General features: G+C 41.8%; 1 protein-coding gene across 1 annotated transcript in view; it reads right to left on the bottom strand.

The window, feature by feature from the left end:
* The window catches only part of LOC127009754 (gonadotropin-releasing hormone receptor-like), a 140,674-nt gene extending 120,672 nt beyond the window's left edge, over positions 1-20,002 (bottom strand). Inside the window, exons 1-3 of the mRNA XM_050883135.1 lie at positions 19,937-20,002; positions 12,450-12,633; positions 5,018-5,214 (exon numbers count right to left, since the gene is read on the bottom strand). Coding sequence (XP_050739092.1) covers positions 5,018-5,214; positions 12,450-12,633; positions 19,937-20,002 — 447 coding nt within the window. The remainder of the gene's footprint in view (positions 1-5,017; positions 5,215-12,449; positions 12,634-19,936) is intronic.
* Between the last annotated feature and the right edge of the window lie 222 nt (positions 20,003-20,224).

Raw genomic sequence — 20,224 nt, 5'->3', positions numbered from 1 at the left:
CATACATACATGCCTAAGGAGTGGCATACAAACATTCATTTATCTACCTCTCTCGTCCACCCTAACTTTTCCTTTTATTAATAAGCTATTTCAGAACTACAATACTAGTGTTATTATCATCCGCTTCCTTGGTCTCACTATCTGACCTTCAAGAACTAAATCAAATTTCATATTTCTTAGAACTTCACTTTTCCAAGACGACGTTCTGTCAGAGTTCTCTGAACTGTTTTTTGTAAAGGCTACATCCAGCGTATGAACATTGTCAGCCAATAAGAGTATGCCAAATACAGGCCAAGAAAAAGTAAGTGAAGTACGTAGAATTTAATAAGGCGGAAAATAATTAAGAATTTACTGTTGGACTTTGAGAGTAATAACTGACATTCCTAGTACAACAGTGCATGGTGCATGGAACACAGCAGACAGGGTAACATAGCTGGGTGGGAGAAAGAATATTTCCGAGTGAGGTCTTGTGTGTGGGCGAGAGTCTCCAAGTAAGAGCTTGGCGAGGGTCCAAGGAACAGTTTCAGAGTGAGCGAGTGAGCACACTTGCTGCACTACCACGGGTAAGAGGAAAAATGAGGCAACCGCATAGTTTGCAGAGATTTGGGTAAAACATTAATCCTAGTCTTGATGAATACTTGTGAAGGTGAGAGGCTGAATATTACTCGTGGCCGTTATCAGGTTGCGGACACCTTCTCTTCACTCTGTCAAAATGTGGAATCAGATGTTCGTTTTCTATTTCTTCATATCAACACAACAAGGGAATGCGTAGTGGAAATATAACGAACGATAAATTAGACCGAAACAAATTCAGATATTTTTTGTCAACTAAAGATCTCGTAAAAAAAGATGAAAAATATATAATAATTTAGATAGGTTAATTTGCCTCGTTTATATTATTCAATTGTAAAGAAAAATATTAAGATATCTTTACTATCTGAATAAAAAAATGTATCGTGTAATGAAGTCACGCATTTAAATAATTGAGTTTAACATCCCCCGCGCCATCGAGGGGTTACTTTAGCAAAACATCGATCCTCCGTGTTATGGTGTGTTGAGATCATGTTTTCCCAATAGGTTTTTCTTTTCTGAAACAGGAACAATAGGAGGAGGAGGAGGAGGAGGAGGAGGAGGAGGAGGAGGAGGATTGATGGAGAGTGGCAACGTGTGTGTGTGTGTGTGTGTGTGTGTGTGTGTGTGTGTGTGTGTGTGTGTGTGTGTGAACTAATTTGATTTATGGAGAGAGAGAGAGAGAGAGAGAGAGAAGGAATGTACATAAATACCTCTTGACAATGAAATAAATTATTGAAGAAAATGTGAAAAACTAAGAGAACTTCGGTAATACGAAACAAAAAACGCGCTGGGGCCGAACACCATCCAGGCCCCTTAAGCAAGCCTACCGGCGCTATAGGCGTAGACGTAAAAAAAAAAAAAAAAAAAATCAACATGAAGGGAAGAATCTCTTAGTGAGCTGAAGATTAAATATTACGATGATATTTCTAAAGCAAGCTGAAAATTTATCAGTATTTATTTATGGTGTTAGTAATATATATTATAATGCTTTCGTTCCTCCTGTTGCTTTACTTTCTCTTCTTATTTTTCTCATTGTTCATATTCTCTGTTCTCTTAATTTGTATAATTAATACTGTTATTATTACTGTTATTGTTATTGTTATTATTATTATTATTATTATTATTGTTATTATTATTATTATTATTATTATTATTATTATTATTATTATTATTATTATTATTATTATTATTATTATTATTATTATTATTATTATTATTATTATTATTATTATTATGATTATGATTATTATTGTTGTTGTTGTTGTTGTTGTTGTTGCTGGTGCTGTTGCTGTTGCTGTTGCTGTTATTATATATATATATATATATATATATATATATATATATATATATATATATATATATATATATATATATATATATATATATATATATATATATATATATATATATATATATATATATATATATATATATATATATATATATATATATATATATATATATATATATATATATTGTTATTGTTATTTTTGTTATCATAATTACTATCAGTATTATAAGCTATCATTGGTTTTTATTATTATTATTATTATTATTATTATTATTATTATTATTATTATTATTATTATTATTATTATTATTATTATTATTATTATTATTATTATTATTATTATTATTTTTATTATTATTATATATTATTATTATTATTATTATTATTATTATTATTATTATTATTATTATTATTATTATTATTATTATTATTATTATTATTATTAGTAGTAGTAGTAGTAGTAGTAGTAGTAGTAGTAGTGGTAGTAGTAGTAGTAGTAGTAGTATCATCATAATATATTTATTTATTTATTTGTATATTTATTCATCTATTTATTTATTCAATCTTTGGGAACACCCAGCCGGTATTCAAAGCGAACAGGCGGCGTGCTCACACGGAGATTCAAAGCCGCCGCTCCCCGCCGCCTCATCACGGGGGTGCTCAGGCGGGGCTTTAATCGTCCCCGGCGCTTGATCACGACTGATGAGGTCGGGTGATGGGCGGGGCGTGTTCCTCGCCGTGAGTCTCCTTGTGAGCGAGGCGGCGGAGACACTGCCTGTGCTCCTCGAATATCAGCAGGGTTTACCTTGTCGTGATAGCCATTATCGTTATTATTAATATTATTTCAATTATTATTACTATCATTAATATCAATGTTATTATTTTTAAATTGTTATCATCTTCTTCTTCTTCTTCTTCTTCTCCTTCTTATTATTATTATTATTATTATTATTATTATTATTATTATTATTATTATTATGATGATGATGATGATGATGATGATGATGATAATATGATGATGGTATTATTATTATTATTATTATTATTATTATTATTATTATTATTATTATTATTATTATTATTGTTATTGTTATTATTATTATTATTATTATTATTATTATTATTATTATTATTATTATTATTATTATTATTATTATTATTATTATTATTTTCGACAAGTTGGGTGGAGGAGGAGTAAGGACACACGGGTGTGTTGAGACGAGTTTGTTTCCAACTAGTTTCGCTTACTGGTTCTTCAGGGGAAATGCGTCGGCTCAGGTGTCACCTTGCTGTATACAGGTCACATGAGACGCAGGATGACACCTGAGCCACCTTAGTTCCCCTTAGGAAGCAGTAATGGAAACTAGTCGGGAATAACTCAACTCAGTGCGCGTGTACAGAAAGGAAAGAAAAATCATCGAACCCTTATACAACGCAACGAATTGCAATATTAACAAAAAAACCGGAGATGTGGTGTGTGCCGTTTTGCCGGCCAGAATATGTGCAGCCAGCTGCGGGGGAGCGACGCGGCCTATTAAACGGAAAGTAACCTATCAGCGTCGGCTGCGGGACGATGTGCAGCGGAGAGGTGACTAAGTCTTGATCTCTGAGCAGCGAGCGGGGGTATATTTAGCAGAGTGACACCTGAGCCACTTAAGTTCCCCTGAAGAAGCAGTAAGCGAAACTAGTCCGCAATAAACTCACTTCAGTACACCCGTGTTTCCTTTGTCCTCCTTCACCCATTACACTGTATCGACACTTCCTTGTCATTTTGATGCATTTAATCATGTAAGAAAGGAAAAGCTCCGTCTTCGGTCTCATAATCCACACACACACACACACACACACACACACACACACACACACACACACAGGCACAGGCACGCACGCACGCACGCACGCACTCACGCACGCACACACACACACACACACACACACACACACACACACACACACACACACACACACACACACAGTACGCAGATTCCTCTTTTGTGTTCTTAAGGTTTCTTGCGTCTGACTCGCTCTCTTATCCCGCGGTCCGTGCTCTATCTGCTTCCCTCTCTCAGTTGTAATCCGTGGATTATAAAGATTTCCGTCCCTCTCACGCCACGCCAGTCTCCTAAGCTCTCATCATCTCTCCCCTTCGTCCCTTATCTAAATTATTTTTGGCATCTCTCTCTCTCTCTCTCTCGTTATCTATTTTCCTAACTATCTATCTGTCTTATCTATTTATTTATCCGTGCCAAGAAAAATTTAATGTAAAAGAGATTATAAAGGAAAGAAAGTTAATCATTGTGTGCTCATTAGAGTCTTAATGAAGTTTTGCATTCATCACTTTTTTCTCGTTTTTTTTTTTTAACAGGAAAAACAACTTAATTTATTAGTATTCAAATCCCATTCTGTCGATATGATGATTACGTATGCTATGATTATCTATGTTTATCAATGGTTCTATCTTTATCAATGTTTCTATCTATGTTATGATTATCTATGTTTACCGTTTGTCGTTTTTTTTCCAGTTGGTCGCGAGAGTTGGCTATTTCATGATTTTTGTTTGTGTATTCATATTTTTTTGTACATATGTCATCTGCCTCTGCCTCTGCTTTTTCGCGTATATATAATTTATTTTATTTTATTTTGTGTCTCGTCTCCCTGCCTCCTGAATAACGTCAAAACCTACGAAGATATCTCTGTGTGTTTTTTCTTTCAAAGGCTGAATCTCACTTTTGACAATACATATTTCACAGTAACAAACATGGGAATCAGTTTGTCATAACCTTATTTTTTTTCTATTTGCGATTTTTTTTTTATATACACTTCACAGTATCGCATAAGAGAGACGTTGGCCCACTGATCCCATTTTTTTTTTTAATACGGAAACTGAAAAGGAAGACAAATTTCCATAATAATATATAAAGTAGTTTGTACGCGCACACACACACACACACACACACACACACACACACACACACACACACACACACACACGAGCGTAACGAAAATGAAACTAACACACTAAACAAAACAGTATTATGTAACAAAGCCAATAATAAAAAAAAAACGAAAATAATTCTGGAAAAAAAAGTCATATCAAACGTAACCCAGAAATGCACAAGAAGCCCCACCTGCCACACACTCCTTCCAACTCACGTTCTCCTCGACGGTGGTGAAGAGGAAGATAATCATCATCATGTAGTAAGGCGTCCAGCAGATGACGAAGGCCAGCACGATCACCACGGAGATCCTGAGGGCGCGCATCTTCGCCTTCCGCAGCAGCCTCCTCCTGTTGAACTCCGGACAGGTGTTCCCCAAGGTGGTCCTCTCGCTCCTGAACACTTTCTCGCTCTCTGTAAGGACACGGATACTATGTGAGTGACGAGCGGGACATGGGTGCGGTGTAAGTGACGAGCGGGACATGGGTGCGGTGTAAGTGACGAGGGGGACATGGGTGCGGTGTGAGTGACGAGGGGGACATGGGTGCGGTGTAAGTGACGAGGGGGACATGGGTGCAGTGTGGTGACGAGGGGGACATGGGTGCAGTGTGGTGACGAGGGGAAATAGGTGCTGTGTGAGTGACGAGGGGGACATGGGTGCGGTGTCAGTGACGAGCCGGACATGGTTGCGTTGTCAGTGACGAGCGGGACATGGGTGCGGTGTGAGTGACGAGGGGGACATAGGTGCTGTGTGAGTGACGAGGGGGACATGGGTGCGGTGTGAGTGACGAGGGGGACATAGGTGCGATGTGAGTGACGAGGGGGACATGGGTGCGGTGTGAGTGACGAGGGGATATAGGTGCTGTGTGAGTGACGAGGGGGACATGGGTGCGGTGTGAGTGACGAGGGGGACATCGGTGCGGGGTGAGTGACGAGGGGGACATGGGGGCGGTGTGGTGACAGGGAACATGGGTGCAGTGTAAGTGACGAGGGACATAGGTGCGTTGTGAGTGACGAGGGGGACATTGGTGCGGTGTGAGTGACGAGGGGGACATAGGTGCTGTGTAAGTGACGAGGGGGACATGGGTGCGGTGTGAGTGACGAGGGGAACATGGGTGCGGTGTAAGTGACGAGGGGGACATAGGTGCGGTGTGAGTGACGAGGGGGACATGGGTGCGGTGTGAGTGACGAGGGGGACATAGGTGCGGTGTAAGTGACGAGGGGGACATAGGTGCGGTGTAAGTGACGAGGGGGACATGGGTGCGGTGTAAGTGACGATGGGGACATAGGTGCGGTGTAAGTGACGAGGGGACATAGGTGCGGTGTGAGTGACGAGGGGGACATAGGTGCGGTGTAAGTGACGAGGGGGACATAGGTGCGGTGTGAGTGACGAGGGGGACATAGGTGCGGTGTGAGTGACGAGGGGGACATAGGTGCGGTGTAAGTGACGAGGGGAACATAGGTGCGGTGTAAGTGACGAGGGGGACATGGGTGCGGTGTAAGTGACGAGGGGGACATAGGTGCGGTGTGAGTGACGAGGGGGACATGGGTGCGGTGTGAGTGACGAGGGGGACATAGGTGCTGTGTAAGTGACGAGGGGGACATGGGTGCGGTGTAAGTGACGAGGGGGACATGGGTGCGGTGTAAGTGTATTATTATTATTATTATTATTGTTATTACTGCTTCAGTTTTGTTCTTTTGCTTTGTTTCAGTGGTGAGTTTTGTCGTCGACTTCCTTGAACCAGCTGATGCTGGTGAGTATTACCAGAGGTAGTATTTAACATGGTGCTGATGATCGATATGATGATGTTAAATATAATAGCAGTACTCCTATTGAAAATGACTGACTGGTTACTTATTATTATTATTATTATTATTATTATTATTATTATTATTATTATTATTATTATTATTATTATTATTATTAATAGTATTATAAATGCTATTATTATTTTATCGGAAAAAAGAAATTGAAATGTGCTAACGTGTTTAGATCTAATTACAATGATATGGCTTTCTGAATACATTATATATTCGGAACCTAAACAGCTGTGAACTGTTGCATTTGTTATTTGATTAGTATTTATAATAATAATTATTATAATTATTATAATAATAATAATAATAATAATAATAATAATAATGATAATTATTATTATTATTACTATTATTATTATTATTATTATTATTATTATTATTATTATTATTATTATTATTATTATCAGCAGCAGCAGCATCAGCGGCATCAGCATCTGCCTTTTCACATTTTCTTGTTTGTTTTCATTCCATTTATCCCTTGAACACTTGCCTGGGGTGTGAAAACCTCCAGGATTTCTCTCTCACGTGTTCGCTGCGTGGTCCTTGGCGATGATTGGGCGGAGTCTCCTATCGCTTCGTTTTTCCAGTTGGTCTTGTAGAATAAGATAGTGTTGTGTCTTTCGTTCGCTGGTGGTGGGAAGTTTCGGGGGGGACTGTTGGGTGGATGGTACGCCACGAAAGTGTTAATCACTCAATCATTGGGTCGAGGGGGCTTCGCCTCGCCCACCCTACGACGCCAAGCCCGGGGGTCCCTCCGGGCGAGTCTCCATTTCAGGCCCCCTTCCCAACCCAAGTACCTCCCGACTGGATCTGTCTACTTGCTCGAGGCGCGAACTCCGTGGGCGTCCCCTTGGCCTCCTCCACTCAGGATTGTCTCTTACAGAGACAACCCGATGAGCAGGATCAGCTTCAGGGTAACGTGCTCCGTGCCCGTATAGCCGGAGTTGGCGTTGACGGACTATGCAGGTAATATATGTCGAATCAATCTCACGTAGTAGTCGCCGGTTTGACACAAAGTCATTCCAACGATATCCTATGATTCTGCGTAGACACTTATTACCAAAGGCATCAATCCGCCTCTCCAAGTCCCCATTCTGTGTCCATGTCTCACAACCATAGAGTAAGACAGGGAGCACAAGGGACTTGAAGATCCGGATCTTTGTCCTTTTGCAGAGGTATTGACAACGTCATATACTCGTGTTGAGCTAATCCATAACACCGTGGGCCAGGCCAATCCGCCGCAAGACTTCCTGGAGAGACTCACCGTTGCTACGAACTACGCTACCAAGATACGGGAAACTTTCTGAGATTTCAACGTCCTCGCCACACGCATGAACAGACTACTGTTTCATCTGGCAAGCCTCCAAACACCTGTACCTTGGTCTTGGCCCAGGAGACCTGAAGTCCCAAGGGCTTCGTCTCCTCATTAAGTGCCTCGAGAGCCATCACCAAAACCTCCAGCGACTCCACCAGGATTACTGCATCATCGGCAAAAACAAGGTCAGTGACCCTGGTATTGCCAATGGATGCTCCGCAATGACTGGTCCACAACTCTGCCCAGTAACCAGTCTATTCAAGTGTTGAAAAGCGATGAGGCAAGGACACAGTCCTGCCTCACTCCCACATTCACGGGAAAGAAGCTGGAGAAGCTTCGCTCGCGCCCCGACCCCGACCTCTACTGTTTTTTCTGTTTTTGTTTTTGGTGAGGGATAATTTTTTTGTGGGGGGAGGGGATGCAAACCCCTCCCCCAATCAGCCCAGATCAGGGGCTGGCCTGACTGCTCACCATAGGGCAGGGACGCAGGACCCCTGGGAGGATTAATCCCTCGGTTACCCAAAGAAAGAAGGGGGAGGCGGTGGCTGAGCGGGTAGCGTGACGGCGCCGTGTCCAGGACGACACGGGTTCGCTCCCCGCCCGGAGACACCATGCTGGGATTTTTCAGTCACCGCCGAGTGGCCTAAGACTACCCGCATGTTGTCCAGAAGACCATCTATCAACCCGGGCGGACGCTGCATCCTTCATTCGGATAGACCTGCCCCTACCACTACCGAAAGTGTTAACGTACAAATATTTGCATATTTAACGCCACTTAAGTTACTCGGCCACAGCATAAGTGTTCTATGGATGCTGTTGCTTTTCAGTGTTAAGTGAATTCTTTTCCAGGTTCTCACATCAGATTCTTGACACGTCACTTTCTCAGAGACCCACAAAAAAAAAAAAACATTAATCTAGTGCATGCTATGAATGGAGTTGGATTGCATGTGTTCAAAACTATCGACGAACTGTTTGTCGTTGAAAAATCTTGGGGACTTGCGTAAGGAATAAAGTGGTTTTGATTGAATATGTAAAAATCTTTCTTCAAAACCGAGAAAATTGAACTGGAAAGTCGTCGAACGCAGCGGTGGCCCTTTGTGCTCCTCAAGGTGGAGGGAAGGAACTTTACTTCAAGTCTGACAACCAGGTGGCGGAGGTGGAGGCGGAGGCGAAGGCGAAAGAGGCTAAGAAGGAGAAGGAGGAAGAGGAGGAGGAGGAGGAGGAGGAGCAGGAAGAGAGGAGGAGGAGGAGGAAGATGAGGTGGAGAGTAGATCGAGTTATAGTAGCGAAGTAGTAGAAGTTGAAAAGAGAGAAAAAAAAGAGGAAACAAGGATAATTAGGGCGAGAGGAAAGGAGGCAGAAACTAGATAAATTAAGTTAAATAAGTAAATATACGTTGAAAGAAGTGGAGTTGCATCTTCTCCTGCCTACGACTTGAACACTTTCAGGAGAGGATGATCAAGACACCGCTTCTACCGAATTTGACTCTTGTACTGACCACTCCAGCTATTTTCTCTTTTGAGGAGCAACACAGCGCACCGTTGCCAGGTTACCGTACTCAGAGCCTCGTATTTACCGGTTTCTGACGCCTAACTATTGCCAAGAGTCATCAGGATCTAACTCTTTTAACAATAACTATAAATGAGTTTCGTTATTAGGACCCAGAAGACAGCTTTGGGGTAGGGAGTCGGGAAATATATGCGGCTGAGTACGACAATCTGGTAACGTTGACACAGCGGTCTTTTTATATTCGTTTTGCTCATAAGTTGCTTCCTTTACTGAAAAATACATAGGTAGGAATATAGAAGGAAAGAAGAAAGTTTGGCCTCGTGTGTGTGCTGTCAAGCCGCCACCACCTCCCCCTCTCTTTCCCTTCCTCCCTCCCGTGGACCTGAATTTTTAAAAAGGTGAAGCATGAGGTTATCTCCAGAAAGTTTTGCCATCAATCTCATATTTATGGTTTTAAAAATTCTTCTGGTTTTAATCGTCAGTAACAGCGACCAGCCGATAGCTATTAAAGATTCCCTCGTGAATGATTCATTACTGGTTTCATACATGGTTTTTTTTTTAAACTTTTAAGTCTTAGGAACATGGACCGGCAGCTTCGCATTTTATAAGGTATTTTTTTTATCCTGTTGCATTTTTCTTTCTGTGTGTCAAAGGAATATGCTGGGGTCTCTTTTTATCTCTCCTCCCTTGCTGTGTTGACCATTCCATTTTTCTTTTCTTTCTTGGTGTTATGATTGCAGTCACCTTTGGTCTCGTGGCTACGCGCATATTTGTTTTGACACCCATGAAAAATAAATAATATCAGTGTGTCAAAAGTCAGTGAGAAGCAGCACCTATCGATATTTTTTCCCCCTTACTGGGTCAGCTGATATTTATGCGTAGGGCACGGGAGAAGAATAGATTAGTGTAGTGATATATTGTTCTGAAATCTATAGAATCTTATAATGTAAAAGCCAATATGATGTTCCATAAAGATCTTAGTTTTCTTGTATTCAGTTTGTTAGTATCGCCTGAGATTGAGCTTATATAAAGATCTTAGTTTTCTTGTATTCAGTTTGTTAGTATCACCTGAGATTGAGCTTATATAAAGATCTTAGTTTTCTTGCATTCAGCTTGTTAGCATCGCCTGATATTGAGCTTATAAGTCCCTGCTGTCTCGGGCTGTTTTTTTTTCTTCATCCGAGATCAAATTATGACGTGGAATAAAATGCGTCACCACTTCTAAATATTTTCCTTAATTTACTTGTGGGCGGTTCTCATCACTTGAGGAAAAAATGGTGATTAACTTTTGATTAGATCAGGATGCCAGCCTTCAGCTTGGTTGGGATAAATTTCTTTTACACTCGAACTTTAAGAAAATAGTTGTAGTATATATTGCGGCCGTGTTGATGTGTCGGTATCAGCACTATCGGAAGGTTTTGGGAGTATCGGTATCGTCCACATTTTAGTCGATGCCTTCGATAATCTTGACTTTCTTTACCAAAACGTGCCTATTATCGTTACAAGGCATCAATGAGGTAAATTTTATGATCATTAACCGTTGACGAACACTGTATACATGTCGTCCCTTTGGTTTTGTAAAGGTGGCAATGATGAGGACATGCGTGGATGATGCTCCTGAACTGAAGTGGATAACTGAATAAGCAGGAATAAGTTTGTAAAAGAAATATACTGGAATACAGATACTGAAAAATTCGGGATTCCTTATAAAAAATGATAGATAAATTTTTCCTTGTGTCCCAGCCTCTAAAGGGAGATAATTACAACAGTGCTCATTCTGCTGGTCACGACGGACGCGCCGGCTTTATACGTGATAGGAATCCGTCAGCTTTTGATTTACCTTTTAGAAGGGGAGTATGAGGTCACTTTTCTACCAAAGTTAATTACATTTGGAGAACATGTCTTCTTTTTTCTCTTTAACAGGGGTCGTGTAGTGATATATTGTTCTGAAATCTTTAGAATCTTATAATGTAAAAACCAATATGATGTTCCATAAAGATCTTAGTTTTCTTGGATTCAGTTTGTTAGTATCGCCTGATATTGAGCTTCACTTTTTATTTTTAACTTTATTTAGGTAGAATTTTGATGCTCTTCTCCCTAGGGTTTACTTCCTCATCTTCCCTCTCCCTTCTCTCCTTTTTCCCAGTTTCTCTTTGGTAGTCCATCCCATTTTTCTCTTACCGTCCTCTTATTCCTCACCTAATTATTACTCTTTGTGTTCCTTATTCTGTATGTCTTGCATTCATCCCTGCCTTCTCTTATTGAAAGAAAGCCAGGTAACTCAACACATGTGCTTTAAACCTCACCTCACTAGGGTATTTTTTTTACAGTAAAGGTGACAACTCATGGGCAAAAAAAATCGAGGAAACCACAACAACAACAAAAAAAAATGCCCGAAGGTAGACGTATCTGACACGGACGAGGCTGCACCTGTTGAGGCTCTGCTGGTCCCCGTGTGCCGCCCTGACCCGCTGGCTTGTTGATCCGCTGAGCCCTAATTTCCTCACGCGACCTCGCCCTCCGCGCCTGATGAAATTCTTTACTGAATTTTCTTCAAAGCTAGACTTCAAAGTTAATGTTTGACCTCACGAATCTGATCAACTTAATTATGTTTTACCAGCACGGAGAAATAATTAATACTTCAGGCCATTGAGTTTTCTTTATTGTGCGAAATATATTTATGGCATGATAATGAACGGCATAATATTAGTAAAAATAGTAAAGAACAGTAATCAGAATTGAATTTCAGTGATAATAGCCGATATATTTTCGATCTCTATTATTGTAATGGTTAATATTGCTGTTGTTTATATTATCATTACTACTATGATTTTGTTATCAATACCATCATCATCATCATGTCCACTATAACGGTTTATAAGAGTTTACCTCCCACACAACCCCGTCACCCACCACACACAGTCACTCCCCTTATACACGCACACACACACACACACACACACACACACACACACGTCCCCCCCCCCCCCTCCTTCCGTCCACTCACTGTGCAAGGTGATGAAGGTGGATATGTAGGTGAGGAGGAGGATGAGCAGCGGCAGCACGAACATGCACACCAGGCTGAACACGGCGTAGAGCTTCTCCAGCCACGCCGGCGAGTAGAGGCCATAGGTGACGCACTGGTAGAACTCCTCCACGAAGGGCCCCCGCACCACGTGGAACACCAACACCTGGAGGGGAGAGGACAGGTGTGTTAGAGACTCGAAGGTGCCGGAAAGAAGTGATAGCGTTAAAGATAAATTAATTAATGGAGTAAAAACGACTTGATAAGATATGTGTGGGAGAGGAATGCTGTGATGTAGAGAAATCATTGTAGAAAACATGTCTGAATGAAGAGAACAAGAACCGAGGATGCTGGGAAAGTGGAGTGATAGTTTTCAAAGAGTGAACTAAAGGAATGGAAACGACCTTGTATACTATGCGTGGGAAACAAATGTATTAATATAGATAAATAAAAAAAAAGAAAAATCAAGTCTGAGGTAAAGGAACAGCTAAGTCAGAAACTGAAAACGATAGATAGTTAGCGTTAAAGGTATAATAAAAAGGTCTCGAAACCCTTAAAAATGCGCACTGATGCAGAGAAATAATTGCAGAAAAATCTATGTTCGATGAAAGGAATTGATGTTAGGGCTGTTTACAGACTCCGAGAACCGTGGAGAGAAGAAAGAATGTAATGGCTTCAGAAAGGAATAAAAGGAAGAAACAGGCAGTTAATGGAGGTGCTTAGGCGAGGAATGGAAGGAAGAAGGGGATCTTTTACAGAGGTAGAGACTGACGTTAAAGTATCAGCCGTGTTATGAACGAAGGAAAAGAGAATGACCTAACAGTCGACTGGAAGGTTCCTTATACTGACTAAAAAATGAGTTATAATTCGTTACTTTTTTTCTATATTGCATAAGACGAATCAGATTTTACGTTTTTGTCTGGCTTTATCTGTGTGTGGGTAGAGGAAAGAAATTAAGCTGAGCCTTTAAGCCCAGTCAGCACCGAATTTTTTTTTTTTCATGAGAAACTAGGAAGATCAACGCTTAAAAAATGGAATATGTAGGAGAAAAATGGAGCGTTGAAAGAAATGTAATACAAAGAGAGAGAATGGGAGCGTGTTAATGGTTATGTTAAGGAGCGAAGTGCTTGGGCTATTGTTGAAGACACGAAAGGCTTGTTGGGCATAGAAAGAGACAACCTAGGAAGGAAAAGTAGACGGCAAAGAAGCGCTACGAGAACCAACAACATCGATTCACATAGATGTAGAGGACGCTGTGACATCCAATAACAATCTAAAGAAAGTCATAGTAGGCCAAGATGATGGACTCATACAACATCAAACGATAATTGTTCAATACCATACTAATAAACTGACGGCGAAGGGGCAATACACAATGGAAGGAGGTATAGAAAGTCGAGAGAGAACCCCAGTGACACAACAAAGGGCCAATGAACCTTTCAGAGATACGTAGAAGGCCATTATGGAAGTTATTTATGGTAGAAAGAAAAAAAGAAAGAAAGAAAGAAAGGGAAGTTAACAGATGACAGCGGGGAGATGACTGAGGTGTGGATGAGATATATCGTAAAGTAGGATGAGAAAGGGAAGAAATCAAGCATATGATGATGGAAGGAAGGAGATGCCAAATACGTATAGACTTTTAGAGCAGATAAGAGGGAGATAAAGATGTCATTGATAGACTGCCGAATGAGCGTGAAAAGGTTATATGGAAGAGCTACATGGATGAGAGCAGAACGGATAAATGAAAACCAGTTACAGAAGATGAAATTATTTAGGGCAGCTTTTACAGACGGCGTAAAGGATATCGGATTTAATGTAATGGAGCGGAATGGGCTGGGAGTGAGGCTGATGCGATGAAGTAGTGATAATGGCACGAGAGAGGGATGCAAGAGGCGGGTAAAGGTGATTGAGAGGAAGGTTTGAAGCGAATTCCCTGTCGAGAGATGGATTCAAAGGGACGAAGTAGAGGATCAAACCCCATATCGGAGAGAGAGAGAGAGAGAGAGAGAGAGAGAGAGAGAGAGAGAGAGAGAGAGAGAGAGAGAGAGAGAGAGAGAGAGAGAGAGACAGAGAGAGAGACAGACAGACAGACAGACAGACGGACAGACAGACAGACAGACGGACGGACGGAGACAGACAGAGACAGACAGATAGACAGGGAGGGCAAAAGTTTGAGTAATTGCTTTTCCTGGAATGTTATTTTCTTTTCTTTTCTTTTCTTTTCTTTTTTCACTCCCAGCGTGCATGAACTGTCTCAAAATATTACCTTGCCCGCCTTGATTTGCATTTTAGACTCGCAAAGACTAGATGTTGTGTGTGTGTGTGTGTGTGTGTGTGTGTGTGTGTGTGTGTGTGTGTGTGTGTGTATCCGCGTGCATGTGTGGTAAGTGTACTGACCACATAAATAATATAGAAATAAGAAAGAAAAAGCAAACGTCGGCGCGAGAAGAAAAAAAAAAATCCTTCAAATTGAAAAGCAATAGTCGGTTTGGGAAAAGTCTTGTTTCATCTTTTCGAGAGGTAGAGGGCGGAGGAGGGATGAAAAAGCGAAGAGAATGGTTTACTTTTTTCAATTGAGAGAGAGAGAGAGAGAGAGAGAGAGAGAGAGAGAGAGAGAGAGAGAGAGAGAGAGAGAGAGAGAGAGAGAGAGACTGCCCGACTCGCTGACTGAAATAGAATTACACAGAGCTCGGTTCGTATGAAGATAAAGGAAGCAAAGGAAGTAAATGGAGATTCCTTTGCGTTGTTTTATTAGGCTTCTCTATTGGCTGAAGGGGAGAGAGTTAGAGAGAGGAGGAGGAGGAGGAGGAGGAGGAGGAGGAGAAGGAGGAGGAGGGGGAGGGGGAGAAGGAAAAGGAATGGGGTGAACAGATAAATGGAAAGAGAGGGAGGTTGATATATTTGTTGCCCGTTTGTCTTTGGCTGGGTCAGGGACAAGTTGAATTTATATCCGTCTTTTGTGATCTTCGTTGTATTTCTCCTTTCACCGTGATGTTAGGTTTTAGAAGGAGTTTTATCTGCAAATACAGTCTTAACCAGGAATTTCGGCCTTAGAAGGAGTTATATTTGTCATTACACTTTTAATATAGGGCGCCTTACCTAGGTGGATGAGTTTTATTGTTCAGTGGAAAGCTTCATCATCTCGAATTAGAATCAGTAACGGCGAGGAATGATTCAAAACAACTTAGAGTAACGATGAATGGATAAAGTTAGATAGTGAAACGTGACGATGAGGAAATGGCTGTGTTTTTGTCTGTTTTAGCGATCCTGATGTGAATAGAGTACGAAAGAGGTTATGAATAGTTCAGTGGTTAGCGAAGGGGCTACCAGGTAAATAGTATGATGAAGGTTAATATAATGGCTGGAAATGAGGCGATGAAGTGAAATAATGAAGAAGAGCTCTGTTACTGATATTTTGGAATAATGATTTTAATCCGGAAGCAGCGGGGATCATGTTTCTTTATGGTACCTTTAAGCGAGAAAAAAATGAGAAAAAATCATCACACACAAACCATTTCATAATACATATCGAAGCATTTGTGATCAGTTTATGTATGATGGCACAAATTTAGCCCGTCGCTGCTACATGGTAAAACCACAAATTTGGCCCGTCGCTGCTACACGGTAAAGCCACAAATTTGGCCCGTCGCTGCTACACGGTAAAGCCACAAATTTGGCCCGTCGCTGCTACATGGTAAAGCCACAAATTTAGCCCGTCGCTGCTACACGGTAAAGCCACAAATTTGGCCCGTCGCTGCTACATGGTAAAGCCACAAATTTAGCCCGTCGCTGCTACACGGTAAAGCCACAAATTTGGCCCGTCGCTGCTACACGGTAAAGCCACAAATTTGGCCCGTCGCTGCTACACGGTAAAGCCACAAATTTGGCCCGTCGCTGATACACGGTAAAGCCACAAATTTGGCCCGTCGCTGCTACCGGGTTAAGAAGTAGTAGTCAGCGTGCTTGGCTACGATTCCGTGGGCTCGGGTTAGAATCCCGGCCCAGGCAATCGGCGTATAGTTCACCCAGCTGTTCATCCTTCCTTTCGGGCTGGTCAATAAATGGATAGCTGGGGAATCATGGGGAAGAAGCAATCCCAGACTTCACACTGGCCCGTAAGTTTATCACAGACGCAAAGGGACAACGGAACAGCAGTTACGCGCAGCTAGAGCGTATGCACCCAACTTTACTTACTTTTAAGAGGTTCGGTTAAATTAAGTTCGATTCTTGGAAAAATAAAACGTGCAGTAGTGGAAAAAGTGAAAGGATTGAGTATAAGAGGAAGGGGAGGAGGAGGAGGAGGAGGAGAGGAAACATGGAAACATGGACATGGACTAGCAGGCAGCAGAAAGCCTGTTGGCTCATTACTAGGCTGCCTGCGTTCAGTGATTTAATCAATCCGTTTGCCATAGGAGTGGCTTGCAGGGAAGGATTAAACCACTTGTGTACCTACTCTTGGGAACGTTCAGTTCACACCCGTTGCAGCAAAGTGGCGATCAATGCGTTTCTTGAAGGAGTTGATGGTCTCTGCGCTAACCAATTCTGCAGGGAGGCTGTTCCAGTGGCGAACAACTCTATTTGAGAAATAACTCCTGCCGATGTCGGTATTGCATCGCTTTGCTTGAATTGTTTTTCCGTTGTTTCTTGTTCTCAGGTTAGTTTGTAGCGTGAAGAGTTTGGAGTGATCAACGTTGCTGAGCTTGTTCAGGTACTTAAAGACTTGTATCATGTCTCCCCGCAGTCGTCTCTTTTCCAACGTGAAGAGGTTGAGTCGCTTGAGTCGTTCTTCATAGGGTTTCGTCCTCAGTGATGGTATCATCTTCGTGGCGCGGCGCTGTACTCTCTTAAGTAATTCAATGTCTTTCCTGTAATTAGGAGACCAGAATTGCACGGCGTATTCCAGGTGGGGCCTTACCAGCGGATGAGGGGGAGAAGGAGAAGGTGAAGGAGGACCAAAGGGAAGAGGAATAGAAGGAGGAATAAGCAAGGGAAGGGGGGAAAGGAAGGTGAGGAAGAGGAAGAGGAGGAGGAGGAGGAGGAGACATAAATGAGAGGTATTACTAAGAAGACACATGAGGTGACAATATATGGACAAGATATTCATCAGCTTTGTAATTAGAACGAGGAGGAGGAGGAGGAGGAGGAGGAGGAGGAGGAGGAGAAGAAGAAGACATATATAAGAGATATGACTAAGAAGATAAAGGAGGTGACGATATATGGACAAGAAATTAATCAACCTTGTAATTAGGAGGAGGAGGAGAATGTAAACGGATTAACGGGTGTGTGAGGCAGGTGTGTTTTTCATATAGAGAAAGAAAAAAATAGGTAAAAAACACGTGTTTGCGAAAGTGAGAAAATTGGATGAAAAAAGTGGACAAAAATGTTTCGAAAGCTACAAAAGAAAACGGAAAAAAATGATGGACTTCGTTTTAAATTTGGAAAAGAAAAAGAAATATCCTGGAGTGCAAGGGCAGGGAATATCTCAAATACGAGTATAGAAAACGATAACACACACACACACACACACACACACACACACACACACACACACGCTAACAGCAACAACAAAAGCAACAACATTCAACCCCCACAAAAGCTCCAGTTTCGTGATTCATTTCCTCTCTCTCTCTCTCTCTCTCTCTCTCTCTCTCTCTCTCTCTCTCTCTCTCTCTCTCTCTCTCTCTCTCTCTCTCTCTCTCTCTCTTTGCAATCCACACCGCTGCTATATGATCTCTCCTATCTTCCAATTTCCCTCCTCGTTGCCTTCCACTCCTTTCCATTCTTCCCCCTCTCCTTATTTCTGTGACTCCCCTCCTCTCGTTTACTTCCCTATCTCCGCCCCCTTTCCCTCCCACCTCCCTCCCATTCTCTTTTCCTATTCCCTCATCGTTAATTCAGGGTAGGGGGTGGCTGAACAGATAGGAAGACGGCTCCGCGTTCAGGAGGACGCGAGTTCAATCCCCGACTGGTGTCACCAAGCTGGGATTTTTCAGCCGCCGCCGAGTGGGTTAAAACTACCCACATGCTGTCCAGAAGACCACCTATCAACCCGGACTCTAGATACTAGGATTAAAGATGAGCTCCGGGAGGGCAGCATAAGCCAATACAAGATGGCGCCACTATAAACACCCACCTGCGCCAGAACGGGCTGGGCCGACTATCAGGACCCACCGGGAAGCAGCCTTGGACCGACCATCGGGATCCACCGGGAAGAAGCCTACCGGCGCAAAAAAAAAGAAAAAAAAAAAAAAAAAAAAATAAAAAAAAAAAAAAGGCCGTCTCTCCTCACCTACTATTCAAATTTTCCTGTTTCACTCTCCTTTATTCCCTCCACGACCTTCTTATCTCCGTCATTCTGCCTCCGTCTTCTTCTCAATAGCATTCCCTCTTTTTGTCATCCTTGTTTTCCTCGCCGTTATTCTCCATCTCTCTCTTATCCTCTCTCTTGCGTTCATCGTCCTTTTGTTCTCTCAATTCCTCTTACGTTTTTTTTTCCACTTTATTTTGTCACTTCCATCTCTGTTTCCTTGTCCTTTCGTTGATTTGTATGTATATAAGAGCGCTCCATATTTTTTTTTATTTAATACCCGGAAAAACACACACACACACACACACACACACACACACACACACACACACACACACACACACACACACACACACACACACACACACACTCGCCCCCACACACACATTTTTCCCCTCAGAATGCCCTCAAAAATAACACGTGTGGACAGGTGTCGCCAGAATCTCCCTCTCACATGACAGGCACCTGCTGGACAAACATTTGCCTACCGCTGTTGGGATTGGACGCTGAATTCCCGGTACGGCAACACACAAGGCTTGCAACACTCGACACACCAGCTGCAAATCATCGCTGGTGTGGAGAAACAGACTGTTGCTGTTGCTGCTCTGTTGGTGCTGTTGGTGCTGTTGGTGCTGTTGGTGCTGCTGTTTGGTCATACTGTTTCTGTTGTTATTTTGTGATCCCCGTCGTGTGTTGAAGGTTGTTTGTTCATTGTTTCGTTTTAGCAACAGCTGGATGGTGTGTGTGTAAGGAGATTAGACTGAGAGGGTTGGAGCACACGAGGAAACTAATGGCTCAAGATGATGGTGATGATTATTGGTTTAGTGGTCATGTTAAGTTATGAATTATCTAAGCACTGCACCGTATGTCATTGCTAAAAAGGGGAATGGTAGTACTAATGACTACAATAATAATAATGATAAGAATAAGAATAAAAAAGGAAATGATGATAATAATAATAAAAAAGCATGGGTCAGACTAGTATGTCTTTCTTTCCGTGTTCTCTCTTCTTCACAGCTTTCTTTCTTATTCCGTATCTTTTTTGTATCTTCCTCTTTTGCCAAACTGCTGCTCCGTTTCAAATCAATTATCAGAAGTCCAACTTGAAGTAGACATGGCACTGGCAAGAGTCAGACGCGTTAAAGCTTTAGGTAAATCACACTTTGTTGCTGAGGGTCACAAGGTCTAGGTCATTTGGAAACAGCACAAACAAGTCACACATTTTCATTGCCTTAATCAGTCGCTGTGTGATTTTTGCCACATCAAAAATTCCACCATCAAATGCCTTAATTTCATGCCTTTTATTAGCCGTTGTCTGTTGTGTCACGTTAAGAATTTCACTAACAAGTCACGATTTCATGGTATTTATCAGTCGTCATTTGTTCAGCGTCATATTAAAGAGAACCAATAACAGGAGTAATGTTTTCATAGCTTTAATTAGTCGCAAGTG

This window comes from Eriocheir sinensis, chromosome 41, assembly GCF_024679095.1.
Source record: "Eriocheir sinensis breed Jianghai 21 chromosome 41, ASM2467909v1, whole genome shotgun sequence".
Taxonomy (NCBI): Eukaryota; Metazoa; Arthropoda; class Malacostraca; order Decapoda; family Varunidae; genus Eriocheir; species Eriocheir sinensis.
This window is presented reverse-complemented; position numbering and strand designations above follow the sequence as displayed.